At 41.6% G+C, this 25,913-nt stretch overlaps 1 protein-coding gene across 1 annotated transcript in view; it reads left to right on the top strand.

Moving 5' to 3' along the window:
• The window catches only part of Nckap5 (NCK associated protein 5), an 806,966-nt gene that overhangs the window by 517,524 nt on the left and 263,529 nt on the right, over positions 1-25,913 (top strand). The window contains exon 7 of the mRNA XM_051203949.1: positions 1,768-1,917. Within this exon, the coding sequence (XP_051059906.1) occupies positions 1,768-1,917 (150 nt within the window). The remainder of the gene's footprint in view (positions 1-1,767; positions 1,918-25,913) is intronic.

Raw genomic sequence — 25,913 nt, 5'->3', positions numbered from 1 at the left:
AAGGGACACCTTGAGATGCTGGTGCTCACCTTTGACCTTGCTTGGAATATGATCTCTTGTTTACTGCTGTGTACGCCAGGCTAGGTGGGCTGCTTGCTTCCCTGGATTCGCCTGTCTCTGCCTCCTTTCTCATTGTAGGAATGCTGGGAATATAAACACATAAGATTGTATCTGGCTTTAACATGGTTTATGGGGATCAGAACTCTGTTCCTTATACTTGGGCAGCAAGCACTTTCATCCACTCAGCCCTCTCTGTCTCTCATTGTATGATAGTCTCTTGGTATTTATTTTCCCTTGAAAGCAACAGCTAAGCAAGAGTCTCAAATTAACACTTCTCAGCTTCCAAAAAGCTGTCAGAGACAAAGTTGAGTGTGGAGCTTCCAACAGGGAGGCAAGACAAGACAACAACATTTTATGTCTGCCTCAAGGCTGTACAACAAATCCTGAAGTGTTAGAAGAAGAACACAAGGGTCCTTAGAAATTAGGTTTAATCATGGCTGGAGTAACTATTTGGTTTGAGCATAGAATTCCACATGGCTGGATAGATAGCTCAGCAGTGCCTGCACTTACCCTTCAAATATAAAACTCAAGTTCATATCATGAAAACCTATGGAAATACTGCATAGACATACTGATCTGCCTGTAATTGCAGTCTTGAAGGCAGAGAAAGGGGATCCCCAAATAAAGCTGCTTATAGAGATGAGCTGCATGGATAACCTATGATTCTGACTGAGAGACATGGTCTCAATGAATACAGTAGAGGAGTAATACAGAATGATTCTACCAACCTCAGTCCTCCACATACATGCATTTGTGCATGTATACATACATGCATACTGCACATGCATCTGCAATAAACACAAGAAAAATAAGTATATACATGCATATCACATGCAAAAAATACACTAAAAAGTCTGAAATCTCCATTTCAATATGTTATGGTATTTATTTTTCCTCAATCCAATAATTATTTGTATGTCTATTGAGTTCTATGATCCTCTTTGCCATTCACAAATGATGGCATCAAGATTGGTGTATTTTTTCTCAGGCTAAAGCATAGCTGGCTTGTGCTGTAATGATACAAGTTGTTTAGCCACATGCTTAAGCTTGACTGGCTCTATGGCTTCTCCAACTAAGTGGACAACGTGCATCTTAAGATTTAAGTGGCCCCAATGGCTTTACCTTACTAGAGTCTAGGGGCAGGGGAACAAAAAAAAAAAAAATCAAACAAACAAAAACTTTTTGATGTAGGACTGGAAAGACGGTACAGTTAATCAAGTACTTGATTTGCAAGCATGATAACGTGAGTTCAGCCCGCAGAACTCATGTAAAATGCTTAGGCAGGGTGGTATATCTTTGCAATCCCAGCACTAGGGAGTTGGGGACAGACAGATCCGTCGGGTGGGGCTTTCTGACAGCTAGCCCTGCTTATTTGGTGAGTTCTAGACTGCTAAGAGTGAGTGTCTTTAAAACAATTAAAGTGGTGGCATGTAAGGACAATCCCCCATGAGTGACTTCTGGCCACCTTTATGCATGCACGTATATGGCCTATGTTCACACACATATGTGGACCCTTGCAGGTGCATGTATGCCCACACTCAAAGTACAGATCTACTGTGCTTACTAATATCAACACCACGCATCTTGTTTCCCAGCCCAGAAAAGGGCTCAGAAGCAACAGAGTCAACTCCAGCCATCTCCACTTGAGACTTTTGTGATGTTCCATCTGTAGATTATTGAAAACAGGACTTCTCTTTTGGGCTTCAGGAAAGAGTGTCTGAGGAAGAGAGAAAACGCCAAGAAGCCCTGGCTGATCTCCAAGCAGGGGGAGATGAAGACTCAAGAAGTGAAAACAGCATTACCGATGAGGGAACAGGAAACACCAGGCTGCTGTTGAGGAGACTGAAGACTCTGGAGGTAAGATGCCCGTCTCTTCACCCACTGAGAGAAGCACCTGCTGGTTCTGATATTGACCTGATGGAACTGGTATGTGAGTCCCAGGGTTCCTCTTGTAGTTTTCTCTGACAGGTGATACTGTCTGTAGGCCTCTAGTCTGTGGGCCTGAAAAGGCAGCCACATCCATTCCAGGGTGGCTTCAGGCAGAAGGAAGCAGAGAGAGAAGAGCTTGAGGTACAGGTTTCCTTTGCGTGCTCTTTCTGTTGGGTCAACGCATCTGTGGGGAGAGCAGGGAAATGTCCCAGTGGTTCTTTGTATTTTCTGTGTAGTTGTTCCCCAGCAAACACCCATTTATCATTTATCCTGGAACTAGTGATATAATTATACCCTTGCCTTCAACTGTCTGCAACCAGGGTCCCTTCCTCAACAATGGACACTATTAAAATTCACTGCACTGGAAGGGTCTTGACTCTGTAAGTCCAGCTGTATTGCTTCAAAAGAGAAAGCAGCACCACAGTTCACTTCCCGATCCTAGTCTCTAAAGTTGCCAGCACTTTAGGCAGGAGTTGTGGATGACTTGACTTTCTTTCCCAATGCCTTGCAATATGGAAGTCTGAGTGAATGAGTAAACAAATGATCCTATAGTATATGTAATGGTTGTAAAAGGTGTGTATGAATTTAACACTGGTTTTTGTAGCATTTTTGGTAGACCCATTTCATTATGAAAAAAATGCATGTGTAGACATCCGCATGTAAGGTACATGCAGAGAGAGAATCAACCAAGCTAAGGGGTCTTTGAAGGAAGGAAATCCAGATGCACCCCAGTTCTCCAGCATATAGTTTGAAGAAACCAGATGTTCTGTAACTTAGAGGCATTTATTTTACCATACATGATTAATCCTCAGTTTTCCTAGCTACCCTCAGAGAACATTTTGCTTATTTGTTCTTGTTTGAGGTTTTTGAGATTTAAGTGGAGATATCAATATCAAGTCAAGATATTAACTTCATCCATCCAAGAGGATCATTTGGGAAGAGAGTCTAAATAAGGGATTGTCTACATTTGGTTGGACTTGGGTATCTGTACTGGAGATTGTCTTTACTGCTTTGGTTGATCTGGAAAGACCCATCCCACTATTAGTGGCACCATTCTCTAGACAGGAGATCCCAGATTGTGTAGTAGAGCAATAGAGGTGAGTGCAGGGCATACATACATTCTCCTTCTGTACTCGACTCTGGGTGTGACTGGATGCTTCATGTCCCTTCCACTATGATGCCCCCACATTTGTGGGACATAATTTGGAATTGTAATTTATAAATCTTTTCTTCCCTAAGCTTTTCTATCAGGGTATTTTGTCTCAGAACAGGAAATGAAATTAGAACCCCCATCATCTAAAAATACAGTCTAGGGATGTTGGTAATGCACTTGCCTATCATGGAGGAAGCTCTGAGTTCCCTGCTCAGCATCAAGTAAAGTTGGGCATGGTGATACAGACCTGAAATCTCAGCAGCAGGATCACAAATTCAGGACCATATTTGATTACAAAGTGAGTTCCAAGCTGACCTGGGCTACACAAGACTCTGTCACAAAACAAAAACAAAGGAACAATAATAAGAGCATAGTCGCACTTTAGGGACCAAAACAATCTGGAATACTTCCATCATATGCTGAACCAGGACAAGAGGCATGTGACCTGCTCCCCACCCACTGTTCATAGCCCTGCCTCTGATAGCTGGCATCCAGTATAGAGATCACTGGCCTTTAGATTTTGATTTCCTTAAGGCAGAGGGTCCTTGAGCCAGGTTCTCAGGATTTTGTTCTTATCCATGCTCTCTGTTTTGTTGTTTTAAAAACTTCAGTGTCACCTAATCTCTTTCTGTTTTTCTTTCCTCACTTGTAAAAATGAAGATAATAATAGTGCGCAGCCTTACTGAAAAGCAGTAGAATTAAACCGATTATTATTTCCACAGTTCACTTATTCTTTGTCCCATCTGTGTTCTAGTTCCATCTGTGTTGCTGTGATAAAAATGCCCAAGGGGGAAAAAAAGAAACAACTTAAGGGGTTTGTTTCAGCTTACAACCCCTGGTACTAGTTCATCCTTGCTGGGAAGTCAAGACAGAAACTTTAAACAGCTAGTCACATCACACCCACCTTCAAGAGAGAGAGAGAAATGAATGCATGCTTACTCACTTGCATCCTTGCTTGTGCTGAGATCAGTTTCTCTGCTTGATGAAGTCTAGGGTCCCCGACCAGGGAATGGTGACACCCAAAGTGAGCTCAGTCTTCCCACATCAATTAACATTAGCAATTAAGACAATCCTCACAGATGTGCCCACAGGCCAACCCAGTCCAGCTAATTTTTCTTTGAGATTCTTTCCAGGTAATTCTAGGTTGTGTCAGGTTAACACTTAAAGCTAACCATCACATGTACTGACCTTTTCCAAGGTTGATGCCTATTCCTTAGTCGCATGCTCACTTTTTATCTGAACAGAATAACTAATACTCTCATTTGCCACACAGACATTGCTGAAAGCCAATGGCTGGGCAGATGTGTTAGCACCCAGGAAGAAGAGCCGTTGACTAGGGAAACATCTGGATACCTGGGGGGAGGGCAGGAATCACCTGTGTCTCCAAGGGCTCTCATACCTTGGTGGAGTTTTAAATACTCTTAGGAAATATTCTTGAAGGGAGGGGTTTTTACATCCAAGCGTGTTAAGAAACCCCATAATGAACTAGGTTCAACAGGAATGAGGTGATATTACATGTACTTCAGTTGTTAGTTCTTACTAATTATTTCAGTGAAATTGTTTTTAAGTTCATCTCATTGTCTGGGAGAACTTTGTGAAGGGCATTTTATTTAATCAAGCTAAGAGGTGTTTAAAATGTCTTTGGCATCAAATGTTCTTAAACTTCAGGGTACATACATATTTATATAGTTTTCCCCTTCCAAGAGTTCATTGCATACTGGGCAGAAACTCTTTCATCCAGTATTATTCAGCTGCAATAACTAATGTCTTGAAGTGCCTTTAATTCCTATATTTCAGTTCACAATGTATTTTATTTCCTGAGTTGAATTGCTGCATTTGAAGAGTAACTGTTTATTTTTAAATTCTTTATTTCATATTTGTTTAACTCATTACATGCTCCTTGATCTCCCTATCTTATTTTTGATGAATCTGTGATTTTATTAAAACATACATGTATTTATTTTATGTGTGAAGGTGCCCACAAGCAGCACGTGTATTTAGGTCAGACAACAGCCTGTGGGAATTGGTTCTCCCCATTTACTATCTTGGTACTGGGAATTGAATTCAGATTGTCAGTCTTGTCAGTAAGAACTCTTACCCACTGAGCCATCTCACTGTCCCCCATTACATTGTTAATGATATAAATTGAGGGAGGTTGGACTAGGGTTTTAGTTAATCCAGCTTTGTAATTTCTCAAGGACTTCTTTGATGTCTTGCTACTCTTGCCTTTACCTCCTGAAAGCTAGCATTGTAGGTATGCACCACACTCAGGTTTGCAACATCTTTTATTTGCATGTAATTGGACTTTATATGGATTTCCTATACTATAGAATTTTAAATTTTATTTCATGTGCTATGTGTTTTGAATCATTTGTGTAGGTTAAAAATGCTGTGGTTAAATAAATTGCTCACTTTTCTAGAGCCAGCCACAAATACCCATGTAGATTGCAGCATTTAAAAAAAATCTTCTCTGGGGAATCTGCAGGGAAATTTTCCTGAAGGAATCTAGATAATGTTGGCAATATTTGGTGTTGTGTAGCAAAACTTAAATACAGTAAAGAATATTTTCTACCAATGTGTTGTTCAAGCAGCTGTGTGTGTATGTTCTAACCTCCTGGCTATAATATGATAGAAAGCAGAGAAGTGATAGCAAGCAGACTGCCCTGGGCCAGTGAGATGGTCAGAGGACATAAGTGTTTGTTGCCAAGTGTGAGGATCCAACTTCTATCCCTGGAACCCACATGGCAGACACTGAGACATATCCCTCAGGTTGTCCTCTGACCCTACATGAATGTCATGACTCATGTGCACACACACACACACACACACACTTTTTTTAAAAAAAGAAAGTAAAACCCCAGACAAGTCCCAAGGAGGTGGGAAGTAAACCCAGAATCATCTGCCAGCATTATACCATTGACTGATGTGACACAAAGTTTTAAATGCCATATGTGATTTCTTTAAATACTTGGTTTACATTTAACATTCATGCCAGAGCAGCACCAGACTTCGGTAATTAAATAGGTGTGGCCTAAGCCCCACATGGATGGGCCAAAGTTGGCAGGATATCCACTGAGGATCATAGTTTCTTGTGTCCTAGAGCAGACTTGAACTACAGACACTCAGAGAGCAGTAGAGATAGTTTGTTAGAAGAAATGCTAGGACAGTGAGCCGCTCCAGGAGGCTCAGCCAAGGGACAGGTGAGCCCTTATGGGCCCCTTCCACCTACCAGACTCTCCCATGTTTGTACTGAGCATGCTACTGTCATATATGTAGAACCATGGTGGGGAATATTCCCAGTCTCTGCCAGCCGCCCTCGCCTTCGTTCATATATTGATTCAATGCCTCTCTCTTCATGCCCTACTCTCCTGCCTCATCACACAGGCACTGCATCGCCACCCTCACCCGAGAAAGGTTTAGGACACCCTCCTTCTCCGTGCAGTGCTTCCTATGCTAGGGTCACGCTTGCTATCGACTTTCATTTCCTTGGCTTTTCCCAGCAGCAGCCTTGGGTGGTGCTGCTTCCCATGGTGGATTTCCTCCAGTTCTAACCCACAAAGGACAGGGAGACCTGGCAGGGTTCCTGAAGAGATTTCCTGCTTCTGCCCATCGCGTGTCGGTCCACCTCCTCGTTGTCAGGCCACCGGTGTCCCTGCACGCAGCTGTTTCAGCCAGTTCCCTGTCTGTGTATAAGCCTCTGGGTTCTGAACTTCCTCTTGTTTCTCTGGTCACCTCCATTCCCCTCCAGGGCTCCTTAGGGTGTGCTGCTAAATGGACGGTGCCCTTCATCCAGAGAAGTCCAGTTGTAGCTGTCAAACAACACAGAGATAGAGGCCTATATTCTCTTTCCCAGTGGCCGTGTTCAGCCATTTGCATGCACCATGGTGGGGTAGACCCTCTGGCCCCGCTAGGTTGTGGAATTTTTGCATGGGCTCCCAACACGTGCTAGAGAGACTACTTGATAGTTTTGTATCTGTATCCAGAGCTGTAAAGACAAGCAAGAGCTGCATGCACGTGCCCTTTAGTGTTCTGGGATGCAAATGTGAGTCTGTGATTTAAGAGTTTGGGATTCCAAGACTGCCATTTCAAGGACTGTCTGCCTGCATTTACTGTTGTGTATGTGTGTATTTTTGTGAGTGTGTGGAAACCAGAGGCCAGAGTTATAGGCCTTCTGTGATCCACCTTAATTTTTGAGACAGGCCATCTCACTGAACCTAGAGCTCATCAATTTAGCTAACTTGACTGGCCAGCAAGACCAGGGAGGCTCCTGTCTCCACCTTCCCAGCGTTAGGATTCCAGATTTGAGGCATCAAGTCAGCATCTAGCCTGATCTCTTCTTGGAGGACTTGACTTAGTCTCTGAGTTTGTTCCTGAAGCATTTTCTTGTTATGTATGATTTTCTCATCTCCAGACCTCATGGTGCAGCCTTATCAGGTCTTCTCACCATTCCAGACAAACCTCTCACAAGATTACATGTCAAGATAGATATCCCCATACTTATTCTTGCCTCCTACAGCATCTGATTCCCAGACTCCAGCCAAGAGCAGAGTCAACCTGGGAACACTCCAGAGCTCTGAGCCCCCGCCAAAGTGCTGATATCTCAACTGTAGTCGCAAGGTTAGAAGAATGTGGCCTCTCATAGGAATGATTTGTTCTGTGCAGAAAAGTATAGCAATTAAATATGTTAAGGTGAATAACAGCCTTTTCCACCCAATTATACCTTTCTGTGAAAGTTTGACAATTAAAGTGCTAAGCATAGGTTTTTGTTAATAAGTGATTCTGTTTAAAACTGTGTAGTTTAAAATAGTCAAAGCTAGCTGTACATCACAGTTATTTATGGAACTCATACTTAATCTATGCACTGAATGATCTCAATGGGTCAAATGTTGTCCTCAGTCCTAGGGAAGGTCAGTGCTTAATGTTCACACCACAGAGGAAAAAGACAGGAAGCACATATTTACATAATGAGCAAATTAATTAGTGGACAGACAAGTGGATGCAAATGAGAAAAATAAGTAATACCACAGGAAAGAGTATGAGATAGGAATGAGAGAGATTTAGCTTCCAATGAACTCCATAGTGTCAGGCCACTAACGTGCAATATGAATAAGAAACAGGAGATAGTTCTGAAAACACCTGAAAGACTAAGGTTGCAGAAAGAAGCTGTGAGGAAGGAGAAAGTACCTGCAAGGATGAAGGAAGCTTCTAACTTTATGGGGAGACAAGTCAGGACCATGTCCTAGACTATGGTAAGAAATTCCTATAGTTTTTACTGTGACATTTCTTCTTGTTTGGTCAGTTCCTACCAGAATTATACAGGGAGCCAGGCAATTGGAGGTCTGAGTCTGGTGAGCTGTTCTGTGCTCACCTTATTTTCCATCTCCTTAGGAAATTCCAGCTGGACTTTTATTAATGCAGGAATGGAACGTTGCTAAAGCAACCCAGGAGTTAGGAAGATAGCTCATGGGGTAAGATCACTTGCTGCACAAACTGATGACACGAGTTCAAATCTTCAGAACCTATGTGAAATCCATATACTAGCACAAGTGTCTACAATCACAGTAAAACCTGCAGGGATTACTAATGGAGTGGGTGTTGTATGTAAGGTGAACTGGAAAATCCGGTGTGACTTTAGGTTGTTTTCTCCTTCACTTTTGAGAGTGATGTCACATCAGACAGAGTCCAGTCTTGAAAGAGAAGTGGCTTTGTGGGAAGTGATGTTCTGGCTATCAGTTTATGTGGTGCATATTGAGGCACATGTTCAGCATTCAAGTGACAACGTTTAGAAGGTTGATGGTTACCCAAGGTTGAAGTGAAGTCTGCAAGGGTGGATCTGAGAATCATCAGCCTATCGGTGGCATTCTGTAAGTGAAGTCACCTTGAGAACTGTGAATGAGGATTTGAGGAGGGCAAAGGACAGAGCCCTGGAGAGCCTCTCCATTGGAGAATTTGCAGAGCTCAGGGAGAGGCAGCCAAAGATCCTTGGCAAGGGTAGCTAGTGAAAATGGAGTGTGACATGAGAGAACCCTGCAGAAGAAAGGCAATCTTAAGAGAAAGCACAGAGCCCACGGTTGACTGTCTTCTTGATAGCAAGCCTCAAGCTTTCTAACCACGGTGTCTTATTAGAGTGACGTAGAAGGGAAAGATGGGAGAGCATGTGTTGATGGCTCTTGTTTCTATTCTAGGTCCATTTCTGTTTTGGTTATAAACTGCTCTGAGCAAAGACAGTGTAGGGAGAAAAGGGGCTTATTTGATTGACAGTTACAGGGCACCGTTCCTTATTTTGGGGTAGCAAAGGTAAATAACTCCAGAAGTTAGTCATATCACATTCTCCTTTATGAGCAAAATAAATAAATAAAAATATATTCACCCCCGCTTGCTACTATTCAGCTAGACGTGTCTACTCGTATACAGTGCAGTGCCCAACTGTTCCAGGCCCAGGCTACCCACCTCAATCAGTAATTAAGACAACCCCTCACAAATCTGTCCACAGCCCAGCTTATTCTAGATAACTCCTCGTTAATATTCTCCTCTTAGCCAATTGTAGTTTGTCTTAGTTAGAGTTTCTATTTCTGTAAAGAGACACCATGACCATGGCAACTCTCATAAAGGAAACATTTAATTGGAGCTGCCTAATAGTTTCAGAGGTTCAGTCAATTATCAAGGTCAGGGAGTATGGCAGCATGCAGGCAGATGCGGTGCTGGAGCTGAGGGCGCTACACCTTGCAGGCAGCAGGAAGTCAGCTTGCAGTCATATTGAGTGTAGCTTGAGCAAAAGAGACCTCAAAGCCCACTCCAATAAGAGTCACTCCCTATGGAGCCATTTTCTTTTAAACCACCCTAGATGGTGTCGGGTTGGTAGTTGAAACCAACCAGCACAGTATCTGTTTGTGTGGCAAGTGTGCATATGTGCACAGAGATCAGAGGTTGATATTCATGTGTTCCTCTGTCGCTCCATGTTGGGGGATGTCCTTCTGTATGCTGTGAATATATCTTTCTCTTATTGGTTGATGAATAAATGCTGAATGCCCAGTAACCAGGCAGGAAGTAAAGGTAGAACAACCAGACTAGGAGAATGCAGAGAGTGAGTCGCTGGAACAAGATGCCATGTAGCCACCAGGAAGGTAGGATGCCTAAGCATTCTCTGGAAAGCTAAGACCACATGGAGATACACAAATTAACTTAAATGGGTTACTAATTAAGAGAGAGCTAGCCAATAAGAAGCCTGAGCTATTGGCAAACAGTTTATAATTAATATAAGACTCTGGGTGTTTATTTGGGGCTAAATGACAGTTGGATCAGGTGGGACAGAAGCTTCTGTCAACAAATGGCTCTCAAACATTTGGCAAAAATTTCCTCGTAAAACCAGACAAAAGCTTAAAAGGGGTTCTGAAAGGGGGTCTCTCACAGAACTTCGGGCTCAGTAATTCAGCTAGACTGCCTTGTCTGGCAGTAATGACCATGGCTGTGCCTGTCTGTACTGAGATTTTACGCAAACCTTCATGCCTGCCTGGCATTTATATGGCAGTGGGGAGGGGGACGGTAATCTGAACTCTGGTCAATCTCGGGGATTTTTTGGTTCACAGGTACAATCTGCTTTCTTTTGGGGCAGGATTTCTCACAGCTTCTGGAAATTTCCAGTCTGCCTAAGCTGGCTGGTAAATGAGCTCTAAGAATTCTCCTGCACTGGAATTGCATGACCTCTGTTGCACCTGGCATCTTGTATGGTGCAAACTCGGGTTTGTAACAGCCATGTTACTGACTTAGCCATCACCCTGACCCTTAGTGGCTCCTTGAGAAGTTTTTCTCTGAAGTATATCGGGTGTGGCAAGTCAGACTTGGAGGTATGACACAGAACCAACCCTTTTAACATGTGGGGGTACGCTAGTGTGGGAGGTGACAGGACGGAAAGGTCAAAGTTGATGACACAGAGACACAAACACAAGTGTAGATGTGAGACATGCAAGCAGGCAAGAAGGATGGAACTAGGCGAGAAACACAGCTTTTTAAAAAGTCAAATGCCTAAAATATACCTCAGGAAATCTTAATTCTCTAAGTCTATGACGGAAACTAAACACCTGTATCCTTTTAGAACTCTGCCTGTGTTTCAGATGCACAGCCAAGATTGAGAGCCATAAATAACAGCTTAGCACCAGAACATTTTTCTGTTACTATAACAAGATACCTGGAGCTCTATAAGTTTTTAAAGTAAAGACATTTATGAATCTCAGAGTCTGGAGGATAAAGTCGACTCAGCATGGGGTTAGCATCCAATGAGGGTTAATGGCTCAGTCATAATATATGGGAAAGGAGAAAAAGAACCAGCCAAGTGAATAAAGACCAAATAGGAAGCAAGGTACTGGGGTGGGGGTTGACTTCCTGAAGATCTGCATTGTCCCCATGAGCTAAATACCTGAGTCTCTCTTAAAAGTCTCTTCACCTCAACACCACCACACTGGGGACCAAGCATCTCTCCCATGTCTCATGTGAACTATTGGGAGACACACGGGGAAGACTTTTAGAGTGACATGTCAAGCTATGAAACAGCTTAGATAGGTGCCCACCTTTGAACCTACCTTCCTTCATCCCTGGATCCCCTGGATGCAGTAAACTTTCCCTGAGCCCTCAAACCTAGATTCAGAAGCCGCTTCTACGCATGCCCACGCCAGTAAGTCTGAGACTCTGAGGACTACTTGTATCCAAGAACACCATGAGCCAGGCACCATAAGGCCTATCTGTAAATCCCAGGACTCCTATGGCTCAGATAGAAGGACCGTGAGTTTCAGGCTAGTCTGAGCTACATAGGAAACATTTTCTCAACTAATTTAAATAAAGCAATAAATAAATAAATAAATAACTTTTAAAAATATTGTGGTGTGTGTATGTGTGCATGAGAGAGAGGGGGGAGGGAGAGAGAGAGAGAGAGAAAGAGAGAGGGAGAGAGAGAGAGAGAGAGGATGTATGTGTTGGCATGCATGTGCCACAGTGTGTGTGGGAAGGTTAGAAAATAAACTCTGTTCCCCTCTTCACCTGCTGCTCTATTACTTTGTTTGAGACAGGCATGTTTGTCAATCAATCTGGACTTATTGCAGATCCACATGATTGGGTCTGTCTTTACATGGCTTCTGGGCATTTGAACTTGGATCTTTGCACCTGTACAGCAAGTACTTAACACACTGAAAATTCTCTTCAGGCCCTTGGCATGTCTTTAAATGTCTTATGGATGTATATATACCTAAGCTTTATTTGAGCTTCTTGTTGATAAGAAGGAAAAGCCCACATCTGGTTTTATGTAAGTAGTGACCCTGTTCTCTTCATCCCTCTCTCTCCTAAAGCAATGGTCTAAGAATAAATTAAAAAGTTCTCAAGCAGCTGCCAGTGGTTGTCTCAGTAAAAGGCCACCATTGTTTCCTTTTCATCTTTAAGTTCTGTGACAATATGCTGACAAGTGACATCACACATCTCTTCTTAGGGTGTACGTCGATTATCTGTCTCCCAATTAATTTGCATCATCCTGTGAGTCACCTAGCAACAACACTAAGGTGGGCTTAGAGACAAAAGCTCCTTTTTTGAGAAAGAGACTTCTAATTAGGGACAAATCATATTGTATGTGAATGTGTAACTTTGCATTACCTGTTTTCTGACTACAAAACTGTTGAAGTCACCGTATGAGAAACTTGAAAGAGAGGAAATAAATGATTATTACAGTCTTCTTCCCATAGTTACACACTCCATGTTCATAGAGTCAGCCAACTAAAGGCTGGTACACTATAACTGCTGCATTCCTATTGAACAGGCACAAACGTTTTACTTCAGACTCTTCCTTAAGTAATAAAGTGCATCAACAATTTTCTTCTGCTACACTGTATATTACAAATGGTCTAGAATGTATACAGTACAAAACTTCTACTGTACTGCTTATTACAAGTGGTCCAGAAATGACTCAATCTGTGAGAGGGACCAGGAAGATGCTTCAGTACATGGAATGTTTGCCAGACAAGCTTGTCTGCCTGCTCTGTGAGGGTGCATGGCACTGTCATTCATCCAAAATACACCCAGAGCTAGACCTGCTTCGTTTCAAATCTGGTAGTTGTCTGATCAATCATCTAAGCACCTGTCTTAGGGTTCCTATTGCTATGAAGAGAGTCTGTGACCATGGCAACTCTTACAAAAGAAAACATTTAATTGGGGTAGCTCACATATTCAGAGATTTAGTTCAGTATCATCATGGTGGGATATGGCAACATGATGGTAGACTTGGTGCTGGAGAAGGAGCTGAGAGTCCTATATCTTGACCCTCAGGCAATGGGAAGCAACAGGAAGTGGTCTGAGTATTACACTGAGCAAAGCTTGAGCCAAGGAGACCTCAAAGCCTACCCCACAGTGATATAATACACTTCTTCCAACAAGGCACACATACTCCAACAAAGCCACACTTCCTAATAGTAACATTCCCTATGAGCTTATGGGGGTCAGCTATGTTCACACTACTACATCAGGGTAGAACTTTGCTTATCCACCAGTCTCAGAGTTCCCAGAAAGCCTTGAGCCTGTACTCCTTTTTGAGACAAGGTTTCATAGCCCAGACCGACTTCTGACTCCCTGTGGGCATCCATGAAGGAGACCCTCTTGCCTCTACACTCCAAGTGTTGGGAATACTGCTGTGTACCAGATACCTGGTTTATTCAGTGCTGGTGGTGGACCCCAGTGCTCCTGGCATGCTGGGCAGGCACCGTATCCACTGAGCCACACCCCTAGCACACAGCTGTAGTTCCTTATGATGTTTGAGCCCACCCTTTGAGTTTAGAAAACATGTCCAAGGAAACAGGCCAAGTGGTGCTCCACATAGTCCCAAGCTATGCAGGGCACACTTCCGACTTCAAGCTTAAGTAGACACTTCTGAAAGGAATTCATTGGCAGCTACAAAAACAAACAAATGAAAAACACATATGTTTCCCCGTCGGCTGAAATTGCACCAATTGCCAAGAGCTCTTGGTCAGCACTCATTCCCTTTCTGCCTGTGTCTCCTGATTGATGCAAACGAGCCGAGCCTGTAGAGGGTGCTTTCAGTTTTCTGGAAACACCTGGAGGGATCCCCCTGCCTTGGATTTTGTTGGCATCTGCACTCAGTTTTACAAAAGCTCTTTTGCCCTCCAACTCCTAGAAGCTTGTTCAATCAAGATATAACCGTTTATCGGTTATACCAACCGCTGAGAGAAGGGAAGACATCTTCCCAGTGCGAGCCAGGCCAGGGTGTTAGCGGCGCTCTGCCTATATTGCATTGCCAAGCCCAGATCTGTGGGGTGGGGGGGAGCTTGTTAGAAATACCTCTCCTATTAGAAAAAGACACTATGTCAACAACGCATCTGCATAGATAAGTTTTTTTGCCAAGCTCAGATTTGTGTGGAAGATATTGTGAGAAAGCCCCAGATCTTCCAAAAGGCCACTGCATCAAGGATTAGTCTCCATGAATATTCCAAGAGCTATCAAAGAAGAAAAATGAACCGTGAGGCCAACATTAATTGTGCCCAGAGATAATTAGAACAAAGTGTTGTTAATTGTGTGTTGGTTTAATGTGATGTAGCTGTGGATTTTTTTTCCCCCCGCAGAGTATAAATTTTGATGTCAGAAATGGAAAGCTGGCTGGCTTGATTGATCAAAAGGCCCGTTTGCTTAGATACAGCTAATTAGACATTTTAATCCTTACTCCGTGAAGTCCAGGGAAGGCTCCTCTATCATGAATGTAACTGGAAACTAAACCTCAAATCTTGGTTCCCTTTGTCTGGTAATGTCTGAGCTGTACATGCAGACACTCTTATAAGTAATTTACCTGTGTCATGAATAAAATATTATGTAAACATGATTCAAAGAACAATAACAAAAACAAAATAAACAAAATCCAGCTGGATAGTCCTAAGTTAAGTGATAGCTCACTTGCAAAAATGGTTTCTTGCAAGCATGAGAGTCAGAGTTTGAATCCCCAGCACCCAACATAAAAGCTAGTGCAGGCTTGAAATCTCAGCACCTGGGAAGCAGAGACAGGTTGATAGCTGGAACTTGGTAGCCAACCAATCTTGCCAAATCTGTGAGCTCTGGGTTTAAATCTGTGAGATCCTGTCTCAAACATTAAGGTGGGCCTGGGGAGGTGACTCAGGAAAGCCCTTGCTGCTTGTACATGGGAACCTGAGTTCCGGAGACCCAAGAATCCACACAAAGGTGGATATAACAGTCAATATCTGCAACACCAGCATTCATATGGCTGGATGAGAAGTAGAGATGAGAGAATTCCTGGAATCTCATAGCCATAGCCAGCTACCCTCCCTTTCTTGTGTTAATGGCAGCGACTGTAGAAGATGAGGGTCAGCGCCCAAGGTTGACCTCTGAAATCCATGCATGCACCGTGGCACACATGTATCCACATTGCACACATGAACACGCATACAGATGTCAACATGTACATACACAAAGTGAAAAGTGATTCAAAAAATTGTAAAATTATTGAAGGCATACTGAACTTCACGTTTTGACTGCCATATGTACAGACAAATATGTGCACACACAGCACCCCCTCCCACAATCAATATGATTGATGGACAGTCCCAGATAAAAAAAACTGTAGGATTCTATTAAATCTCAAAGTTTGACCCAAGAAAATGTTACACAGCTGAGTCAGGAGGAGGCTTAGAGAACTAGGTCCAGAAAGAAACCCTTGCCATAAAAGTCAGGAGGAGGCTTAGAGAACTAGGTCCAGAAAGAAACCCTTGCCATAAAGGTGACAATTTCCCAGTCCAGGTCAAGGACAAAGTTGCCCATATCTGTTCAGTGTGCAGATGCATCATGGCAGGCTTTGGAAAGCAGGCCTCTGAGGATCCCAACCAAGGAGTTCTTATCCACCCCCGCCTGGGACTCACTGCAGAAATAGACAGCTTTTCCTCTCTGCCCAGAGTAGTGTTGCTGGCTTACTGCAGTAGATCAGGGGTTCTAAAGTTTGCATGTGGCAGGGGCCTAGATCATAAACCAAGTTGTTATGTTGCTGGGATCCCACAGCATTTGGTTTAGAAATTACACATATTTCAGAACTTGGGCATTTCTTCTATGCACCTATGCCTTTAACATTCCAAATGTAAATATCCTGGCATGCCTGGTGGTGATATCCTGCTTTTCTAACTGGAACCTGTTAATCATGGTACACAACCATCTCTTTTGGGGTACAGGGATTACAGTTACTGAGGTCATGTATTGGAGGGGGCATCTTAGAAAGGGAGACCCAGGGCACTGCAGGGAAGGTAAAGTCTGTACTGGGTACACGGTTGTTGTTATTGTTCTAAGTTTGCTGTTTATGTGTAGAGGGATGTAAGAGTTCGTATGTGCCTCTCTCAGTGTGTGTGTGTGTGTGTGAGTGTGTGTGAGTGAGAGAGAGAGAGAGAGAGAGACAGAGAAAGAGAGAGAGGTGCTTCTCTTATCAGGGTTGTCAGCAATTGCCTTTACACCGAGCTGGCTAGCCAGCCCTCTCCTCTACCTTATTTTCCAGACAGGATCTGTCACTTAACAAAGAGCTCACTGATTCAGATTAAGTGAAGTATAGTGAGCCTCCAGTAAGTATCCTCAGCCCTGGGATCACAGCTGTGGCCCACCATGCCGCAGCTCTTTGTATGTATTTGTACTTCTAACATGTTTGAGACAAACGCTCTGTGTCATGACAGAGCATCCCAGGAGTGTAATCCAACCGTGTTCACCACAGTACACACCCGTCTCTTTGCAGTTCGGTGATCACTCCACTGGGGTCTGTTCACACTGTGGTACTTCTGCAAAGCAGGTTCCCACTGGGTTTCTAGAGGAAGGGCCAGCCTGCAACAGGCTCCCACTGTTTATGAAGCTGAACGTCTTGACCGTGCAACTCACAGAGGAAATCAGGGAGCACAAGCAGTTTGCAAAGTTTGGATCTTCTCCCTGGAGGCCTGGGCTTTTATAAGATGTTTCACGAAAACCCAAAAAGCACAATTTCCCGTGACTTTCTTGGTACTGTTCAGGTTTGTCTTTTTTCTTTAGATTTTAGTTGCCCACAGCTAAAGTCAAATTGGTTTTGGTAATCTCTCTCTCAAAAAAAAAAAAAAATACCTTTCAAATGCGATGAATTCATTTGGAGGACACGGTCTCCAGTGGGGACGCAGGGGTACGGTTTAAAATGAGAAGCAGCTCCGGTATGCAGCATATGATTTACCAAGGCTTTTAGGCCATAGGATAAAATCGGCTCCCCAGAAAGCCAAAATTTCCCCTACAGTTCTCTTTTATGAGATTTTCATATAAGAAGACAAACAGGTTCCTGTAGCTCCCGAAAGCGGGGTCCAGGAATTCCATGAAATAAATGTAAATTCTTGAGATAGACCCACTTACAGACTTGCTCATCCTCAGTGTCTGAGAACTACTCCCAAGGGCCTTGTTAAAAGGTGTACGAGCTTCAGGGCTCATCACAGAGTGGAGGAAGCACTCGTGGTCCTGGATTGTTATAATAGAATTAATAACCTTATGTTGAATATAATCAGGATAATAAGTCAATTAATGCTGAATCCATTTGATAGCAGCCAGATGTGCAATAGCATCATCACTGAGGATATAGTTGTGGGGAAGTATTTTAATTGCTTATCTGATCATTACATGTGAATCTTGAACTAGTTCTCTCCCAATCTCAAAAAAAAAAAAAAAAAAAAAAAAAAAAAAAAAGACTTTTCAAAAAGTAATTGTAGAAACTGTACTCTGTGAACAGAGGTAGAATGAACAGGTGGACATTTTGTCCATTTATAATTTTTCTTTCTTGCTTGCTTGCTTGCTGTTTTCTTTTTAAATATTTGCTTTTTCATTATTCTTAAGAATTTCATATGCAAAGAAATATGATTATACCCATTTCCTTCCTTATCTTTTATTGCAAATATATTTTTTTCACATAATATATTTTGGTTTCCATTCCTATATGCCTTTCTGTTCTTCCCCACCTCTCCTCCCATCTCATCCACTTCCTTTCTGCCTCTCGTTAGAAAACAAAAGGCTTCCAAGGGATAGTAAATAATAGACAATAGAGTTGGACAAGGCAAACAAACAGGAGGAAAAGAGCCCAAGAGAAGGAACAAAAATCAGAGACCCACTCACCCTCTCACTCAGGAGTCCCATAAAAACACTAACTGGGAGCCATTATATTTATACAAAGGATATGGGCAAAGCCCTTGCCTGCCCTGTGCATGCTGCCTCAGTCTCTGTGAGTACATTTGAGCTTTGATCGAGGTGACTTAGAGGGCCTTGTTTTCTTTGTGTCCTTCTCTTGATCTTAAACTCTTCCTATCTCATCTTCAGTGGTGTTCCCAGAGCCATAAGGGGAGGGATTTGATGGAGGTGTCCTATTTAGGGCTGAGTGTCCCAAGGTCTCCCAGTGTGCATAATGTCTGGCTGTGGGTCTGTGTACCCGCTATAGGAGGAAACTTCTCTGGATATATATATATATATATATATATATATATATATATATATATATACATATATATATATACATACATATACATACATACATACATACATACATACATAGTGTTTGATTTTCACCCTAAGTCCCTGGGCTGTGTAGTGTCTGATTTTTGATTACCCAAACAGTGTCAATGTCTAGGTTGCTTCCAGTTTCTGGCTACTATGAATAGAGCAGAAATGAACATGGTTGATTAGGTGTATCTGTGATAGGAGGAAGTGTCTTTTGAGTTATTCCCAGAGTGTTATAGCTGGTTCTTGGGCTAGATTGACTCCCATCTTCTTGAGGAACCACCACGCTGATTTCCATAGTGGCTGTACAACTTTGGACTACCACTAGGAAATGGACGTTGTTCTTTTCCCACGCCTTTGCCAGCACGAGCTGTCACGTCTTTTGTTGATCTTTGACACTCTGATTGATGTAATTTTGATTTGTTTTTTTCCTGATGGCTAAGGATGTTGAATATTTTGTTAAATGTTTCTCAGCTATTTTGGTTTCATATTCTGAGAATTTTGTTTACATCTATACCTCATTTTTAGTTGGGTTATTTGTTTTCTTGATGTCTAGTTTTTTTTTTTTTTGTTTTTTTTTTTTTTAGTTCTTTATATTTTGAATATTAGCCCTTTATTGGATGTCTAGTTAGTAAAAATCTTTTATCATTCTATAGGCTTTCTTCAAATGACTGTGTCTTTTATGTCTCAGAAGCTTTCAGTTTCATGAGGTCCCATGTATTGATTGTTGATCATAATGCCTGAGCTAACAGTGTTCTTTTCAAAAAGTCTTTTCTTTAATTAGTGAGTTCAAGGCTATTCACCACTTTCTCTTCCATCAGGTTCCATGTGTCTAGTTTTATATTGAAATCTTTGGTCCATTTGGAGTAGAGTTTTAGGTGATGTGTATGGGTCTAATTGGATTTTTGTACATGCTGACAACCATTTTAATCAGACCATTTGTTAAAGATTACGTGTTATTTTGTTTGATTGTTTGGTTGGTTGTTTTGTTTTGTTTTTTCCCCAGTGTGTGTTTTGGATTTTTTAAAATCAAATTTCTGGTGTCTGTGGTGTGTGGATTTATGTGTAGGTCTTTAATCCAGTTCCATTTATCAGTGTGTTTGTTTTTGTGCCATTACAATGCTGTTTTAATTACTAAAATTCTGTATTATAATTCGAAGTCAGGTATAGGGATTCCTCTTGCAGTTCTTTTACTATACAGGACTATTTTTTCTATCCTGAGTTTCTCTTGGTGTGTGTGTGTGTGTGTGTGTGTGTGTGTGCGCGCGCGCGCACGCACATGTGCATGCTGTGTCCATACATGCTAAAAATTGTCCATTCAAGATCTATGAAGAATTGTGTTGGCATTTTCATGGGATTGCATTTAATCTGTATATTGATTTTGTTAGGATGGCCATTTTTACTATATTAATCCCATCTATCCATGAGCATCAGAGATCTTGCCATCCTCTGGTATCTATTTCAATTTCATTAATGTCTTAACGTTTTTATCATTCAAGTTTTGTTTGGTTAGAGTTACCCTAAGATATTTTGTCTTATTTGAGGCTTTTGTGAAAGATAGTTTCCATGATTTATTTCTGTTTGTCATTTGTATATAGAAGCCTACTGATTCTTGTGGGTTAATTTTATAACCAGCTACATTGCTGAAAGTGTTTATGAGCTATGGAATTTTCAGGTGGAATTTTTAGGTCACTTATGTATATTGTCATATAACTTTCAAATAAAGATGTTTTGACTTCTTCATTTCCAATTTCTATGAATTTGATCTCTTTCGGTTGTATTATTGCACAAGTTAAGTGTTCAAATGTATTATTGAATAGATATGGGTAGAATGGACAACTTTGCCTTGTTCCTGGCTTTAGTGGAATTTCTTTGAGTTTTTCTCTCTTTATATTGATGTTGACTATGAGCTTGCACTAAATTGCCTTTGTTACATTGAGATATGTTCTCTAGTATCCTTACTCTCTCCAGAACTGTTATCATGACTCATGGAGGGTTGTTAGTTCATATGATGGGTTACAATTATTGATATTTGTATATTGAACCATCCTTACATCACTGGTATGAAGCCCACTTTATCATCTTTGTGATGTGTTCGTGGATTTACTTGAGAACTTTTGTATCTATGTTTAGAAGGGAAATTGGTCTGTAATTCTCTTTCTTTTTTTCGCCTTTATGTGGTTTGGTTATCAGGGTAACTGTGGCCTCATAAAACAAGTTGGACATTGTTCCTTATGTTTCTATTTTTTGAAATAATTTGGGAAGTATTGGTATTAATTCTTCTTTGAAAGTCAGGTAGAATTCTGAGCTAAATCCATCTGGCCTTTGGCTGGTTTTGGTTGAGAGACTTTTAATGTTAGCTTGTTTTTTCTAAGGATTATGAGTCTGTTTAAAACTGTTTATCTGATATGGGTTTAATGGAATGTATTGAGAAAATTACCCTATCTTTGAGAATTTCCAATTTGGCGGAATACAGATATTTAACATATGCCCTTATGTTTCTCTGTTGTTATGTCCTCCTTTACATTTCTAATCTTTAAAAATCTGGATACACTCCCTCTACCTTTTAGTTGATTTGGATAAGATTTTATCTATCTTATTGATTTTTTTTAAAGAACCAAATATTTGTTTCATTGATTCCTTTTTTTTCTCTGTTCTGTTTTATTGATTTCAGCCCTGAGTTTGATTATTTTGTGCCAACTACTCTTTTTTTTTTTTTTTTTTGGTTGTGAGCCTAGCCTTTAATGGCTGAGTCACCTCTCCAGCCCGTCACCTGTCACCTGCTTTTCTGAATGTTATTTTTGTTGTTGTTGTTGTTGTTCTAGGGATTTCAGTTTTACTGTTAGTTTTCTAGTATGAGATCACTCCAGTTTTCTTTTTTTCCATGTAGGCATTAAGTGCTATGAGCTTGCCTCTTAGAATAGCCTTCATTATGTCCCATAAGTTTGAGTATGTTGTGTATTTATTTTTATTCAATTATAGGCAGTCTTTAATGTATTCCTTAATTTCTGTCTTGGCCCATTTTTCATTCAGTACTGATTTTTTCCAGTTTATTTCTGTTGTTGATATCCAGCTTTAATCCATGGTAATCAGATAGGGTGCATGATGTTATTTCAATTTTCTTGTATTTGTTAAGACATTGTTTGTGTCCATGTATATGGTAAGTTTTGGAGACAGTTCCAGTAAGAAGAAGGAACATTCTTTTGTGTTTGGGTGAAATGTTCTGGAGATACCTGTTAAAGCCCTTTGGTTTACAATGTCAATTAGCTGCAGCATTTTCTGTTTAGTCTTTGTCTGTTGGTGGGAGGGGAATATTTCAGTCACACACTATCAGTTTTTGAAGGTAAATATGTGTTTTAAGCTGTGGTAGTGTTTCTTTTATGAACTTGGGTGCCTTTGTGTTTGGGGCATAGATGCTAATAATTGCAGTGTACTCTTTATGGATTTTTCATTTGGTGAGTATGTAGTGTCATTATCTCTTCAGATAATAAAAGTCTATATACTAGCTTGTTTCTTGGGTCCATTTGCTTAGGATATCTTATTCCATTCTTTTACTCTGAGGTAATACCTATTTTTGATTCCGAGGTGTAGTTCTTGAATGCAGAAGAAGGATGGATGTTGTTTTCACATTCATTCTGTTAGTCTGTGTCTTTTTATTGGGAAACTGAGGCCATCAATGTTGAAAGGTATAAATGAGCAGTATTTGTTGATTTCTATAATTTTTTGTTATTGCTCCAATAGATTTATTTATTCCCTGTGTTTTGTTAGAAACCTCTTTAGGTTGGAGTTTCCCTTCTAGTGCTTACTGTGGAGCTGGGTTTGGGGCATAGGCTTTGCTTACATTTTGTTTTTTATCACACACTGTCCTATATTCTTCATCTGTTTTGAGGGGAAGTTTTGCAGGGTATAGTAGTCTGGGTTGGCATCTGTGGTCCTTCAGAATCTGTGGCATATCTATCCAGGCCCTTCTGGCTTTTAGAGTCTCCATTGAGAAGTAATATGTAATTATAATCAGTCTGCCATTATATGTTACTTGGTCTTTTTGCCTTGAAGCCTTTAATATTCTTTCTTGTGGCATGTGCTTAGTGTTTTGATTATGATGATTATGATGTGCCCAGGGGAACTTTCCTTTCTGGTCTAGTCTATTTGGTGTTCTGTATGCTTCTTGTACTTTGATAGGCATCTCCTTCTTTATAGTAAGGAAATTTTCTTTTGTGATTTTGTTGAAATTATTATTCCATGCCACTGACCTTGGTTTCTTCTCCTTCCTTTATTCCTAGTATTCTTACATATAAATAATTTTTGTAGTGTTCCAGATGTCCTGAAAGTTATGTGCTATGAAAGTTTTAGATTTAACATTTGTGTTTGTGTTTGTGTGTGTGTGTAGATACCCATTTCTTCTCTCATGTCATCAATGCCCAAGATTTTCTCTCCCATCTCTTTTATTCTATTGGTGAGGCTTATCTGTGAGCTTCCTGTTCAAGTTCCTAAATTTTCCTTTTCTAAATTTCCCTCAGTTTGAGTTTTCTCTACTGAATCTGTTTCTACTTTCAGATCCTGAACTGTTTTATTCATTCCCTTCCATTCCTTGCTTGTGTGGTGGGGATGATGGGCTCTAGTGTAGACATATTTTCCTGGCTATTATTGATTATGTGTTTATGATGGCATCTAGGCATCTGGGATTGGGAAGATTGCAATTGTAGATGGTATCTGGTCTTGTCTTTGTTATGTTGAACCCTAATTCTGGGGTCCTGATGGGCTGATGGGAGAGCCCTGTGACACAAACACCAAAACCAAGAGATGCAGCAGGCAAGACGTGTTTATTGAACGAGTGCACTCGGGTGACAGCAATCTCGGGGAAAGCTGTACACCCCTCAAAGGGTTTAGGCTCTCTTTTGATAGAGACAAGCTGCAAATCAGCATACATGCATGGGACACAAGGTGATTGATTACAAAGTATGATCTCATGTTTGAGAGACCACCCAGGTATGACCTGTTCTTATTGAAAGGATAAACCATAGAATGACTTGGAAAGTCCCCAGACTGTCCATTAGCCAGGAGTGACCCAAACAGGGCTGTTTCTCTGAGACCATTTGTTTCAGGGTTGGGGGCCTATTTCCTTGTTGTGGGCAAAGACCTGTGAGAAACTTTTTTCATACTCTGGCTTTCTCTTGTCTGTAACTAGCCCTATTTAACAGAATCAGCCTAGCATGACCACTAGCTCCTCACCATAGTAACTTTCTTGTTTTCATAATTTCTGTTCGCTCTTTCCATGTCCATGCTTTATGACTTTCTATATTCGGCTTGCAAGAATTATTCTCCTGCCCCTTTCCTACATCCTTGCTCTGCAAACTACAATTTTTCAGGTGGGCGATTTGACTCTTGGTTTCCATTACCGTCTTTGGTTGTTTGGAGAGTGTGGTGGCTGTGTGTTGCCTGGAGGGAAATCACTGTGGGATCCTGATGGGTGTGGTCACTGGGGTGTTCCATGTAAAATGTGTATCTGGGTGTTGGGAGATGACACAGGAATGGGGGTGAGCTAGTGTGGAATAGGCAGTGAATACGTCCACAGGAGAGATGAAAACATGGTGTTCTACCAGCTACTTCTTAGTTCCCTGGCAATGGGGACAGAGTAAAGAGAGGCCACAGCAGAGGGTCCGCTGAAGTGCTGAGGGTGATTCACACTGGGGGATCCGATTTGGAAGAACAGAGGAAAAGTGGAGATCTGCAGTCAGCCTACCGGCTTCCCTGGCTGGAACAGCCTCTGGATTCTCAGGGATCACCCCTTTCCTCTTTCCAACTCCCCCAGTGGCACCTCAACATATCCATCTCCCAACTTCCAGAGTGTTTCGTTTGTTATTTTATTCCCTTTTGAGAACCCCAAGTCCAGTTGGGTCTTGCTGGAGTTTCTTTTCAGCCTGGTCCTGCAGCCCATCAGCCCCAAATAAACACACAGATGATATATTAATTATAAAAATATTGGCTGATGGCTAGGCTTCTTACTGGCTACTTCTCTCTTAATTATTAACCCATAATTATTAATCTATGTACTTTCATGTGGTGTTGGTTTACCAGAGAATGCCCAGATCTGTTACTGCTTCCTCAGCTACATGAGGTCTATTCGTGGCCTCTCTTTCCCCAGTCTTCTCCTTATCACCTAGCCCCACCTACCTTCTTGACTCTCCTGGCCAATCAGTGTTTTATTCATCAACCAATAAGAGAAACATGTATACAGAAGAACATCCCCCATCAGTTGGTGTTGTCCATATATGCATGAGTGTAGAGCCATCCACTGACAAATGAGCAACCAATCAGTGGCCACACCATCTATCCTTCCTCCCCCAGATACTATCAACTGCCAATAGCTCCTCAGTAAGGCGTTGGGCCTGGAAAACACCTCTCCTATTATGCTAGAAGATACAGCTTACAGGGAGGGTAGGGAGGCACTCATGGGTGCAACAGCCTTGTCAATTCCAACAGACAACTTTTCACAGCATGCTCCCCATCCTCCTGGCCTGCATCCTTGTCTCCCTGGGGGTGATGCATCAGGGAGTCGTTAAAGCGCCTCATTACATCCTTAGTAGGTGAAGCCTCTTTCAGCTTCTTTCTGTGACTTTTGGGTAACTGCTACCAGCATCTCTCTGCACAGAACCAGCTGAGAAAAAAACATCTACAAACCTGTAATAAATAGCCAGATTCTTTGAAGCTGCCTGATCACAAGACTCCATTTTCAACGTTCTCTCAGGAAGTATACAGAGAGTGGGTACAGAGATAAAAAATATTGACTATCATGGAGGCTACAGCACCAGTGTAAAAAATACCTATATCATCATCATGTCTACTTTAAGTCAGAACCCAGTAGTTTCTCACAGTCTTCTCTCTTCACAGCATTCCCTGGGGCATTCGTTCTAGAAGCACTCACAAAGGTGCCCGCAAGTTAGTTCAGGGAGAATCTGGATGCCCTACCCACTCCCCAGTATGGGTGATTTAAATTTGGTTATGGTCTGTATAGGGCTGGGACTGATTTCATGGGAAAAATAATGGAAAAATCTTTCATTGAAAAATAAAAAGCAACTCTCCCAACATTGTAGGGGCATCCTAAGGCAAGTGATAGCTGACACAGGTTGAGCAGCATTCTATAGTAAAAATCTCCCCAGTGGGGATAAGCTGAATTCATTTTCATTATTTGAGATTCAGGTTCCTAAGAAAACAAATGTCCTCTTTCTAGTCTTTACATTAATGTGGGCTG

Source organism: Phodopus roborovskii, unplaced genomic scaffold (genome assembly GCF_943737965.1).
Source record: "Phodopus roborovskii unplaced genomic scaffold, PHOROB, whole genome shotgun sequence".
NCBI lineage: Eukaryota > Metazoa > Chordata > Mammalia > Rodentia > Cricetidae > Phodopus > Phodopus roborovskii.
This window is presented reverse-complemented; position numbering and strand designations above follow the sequence as displayed.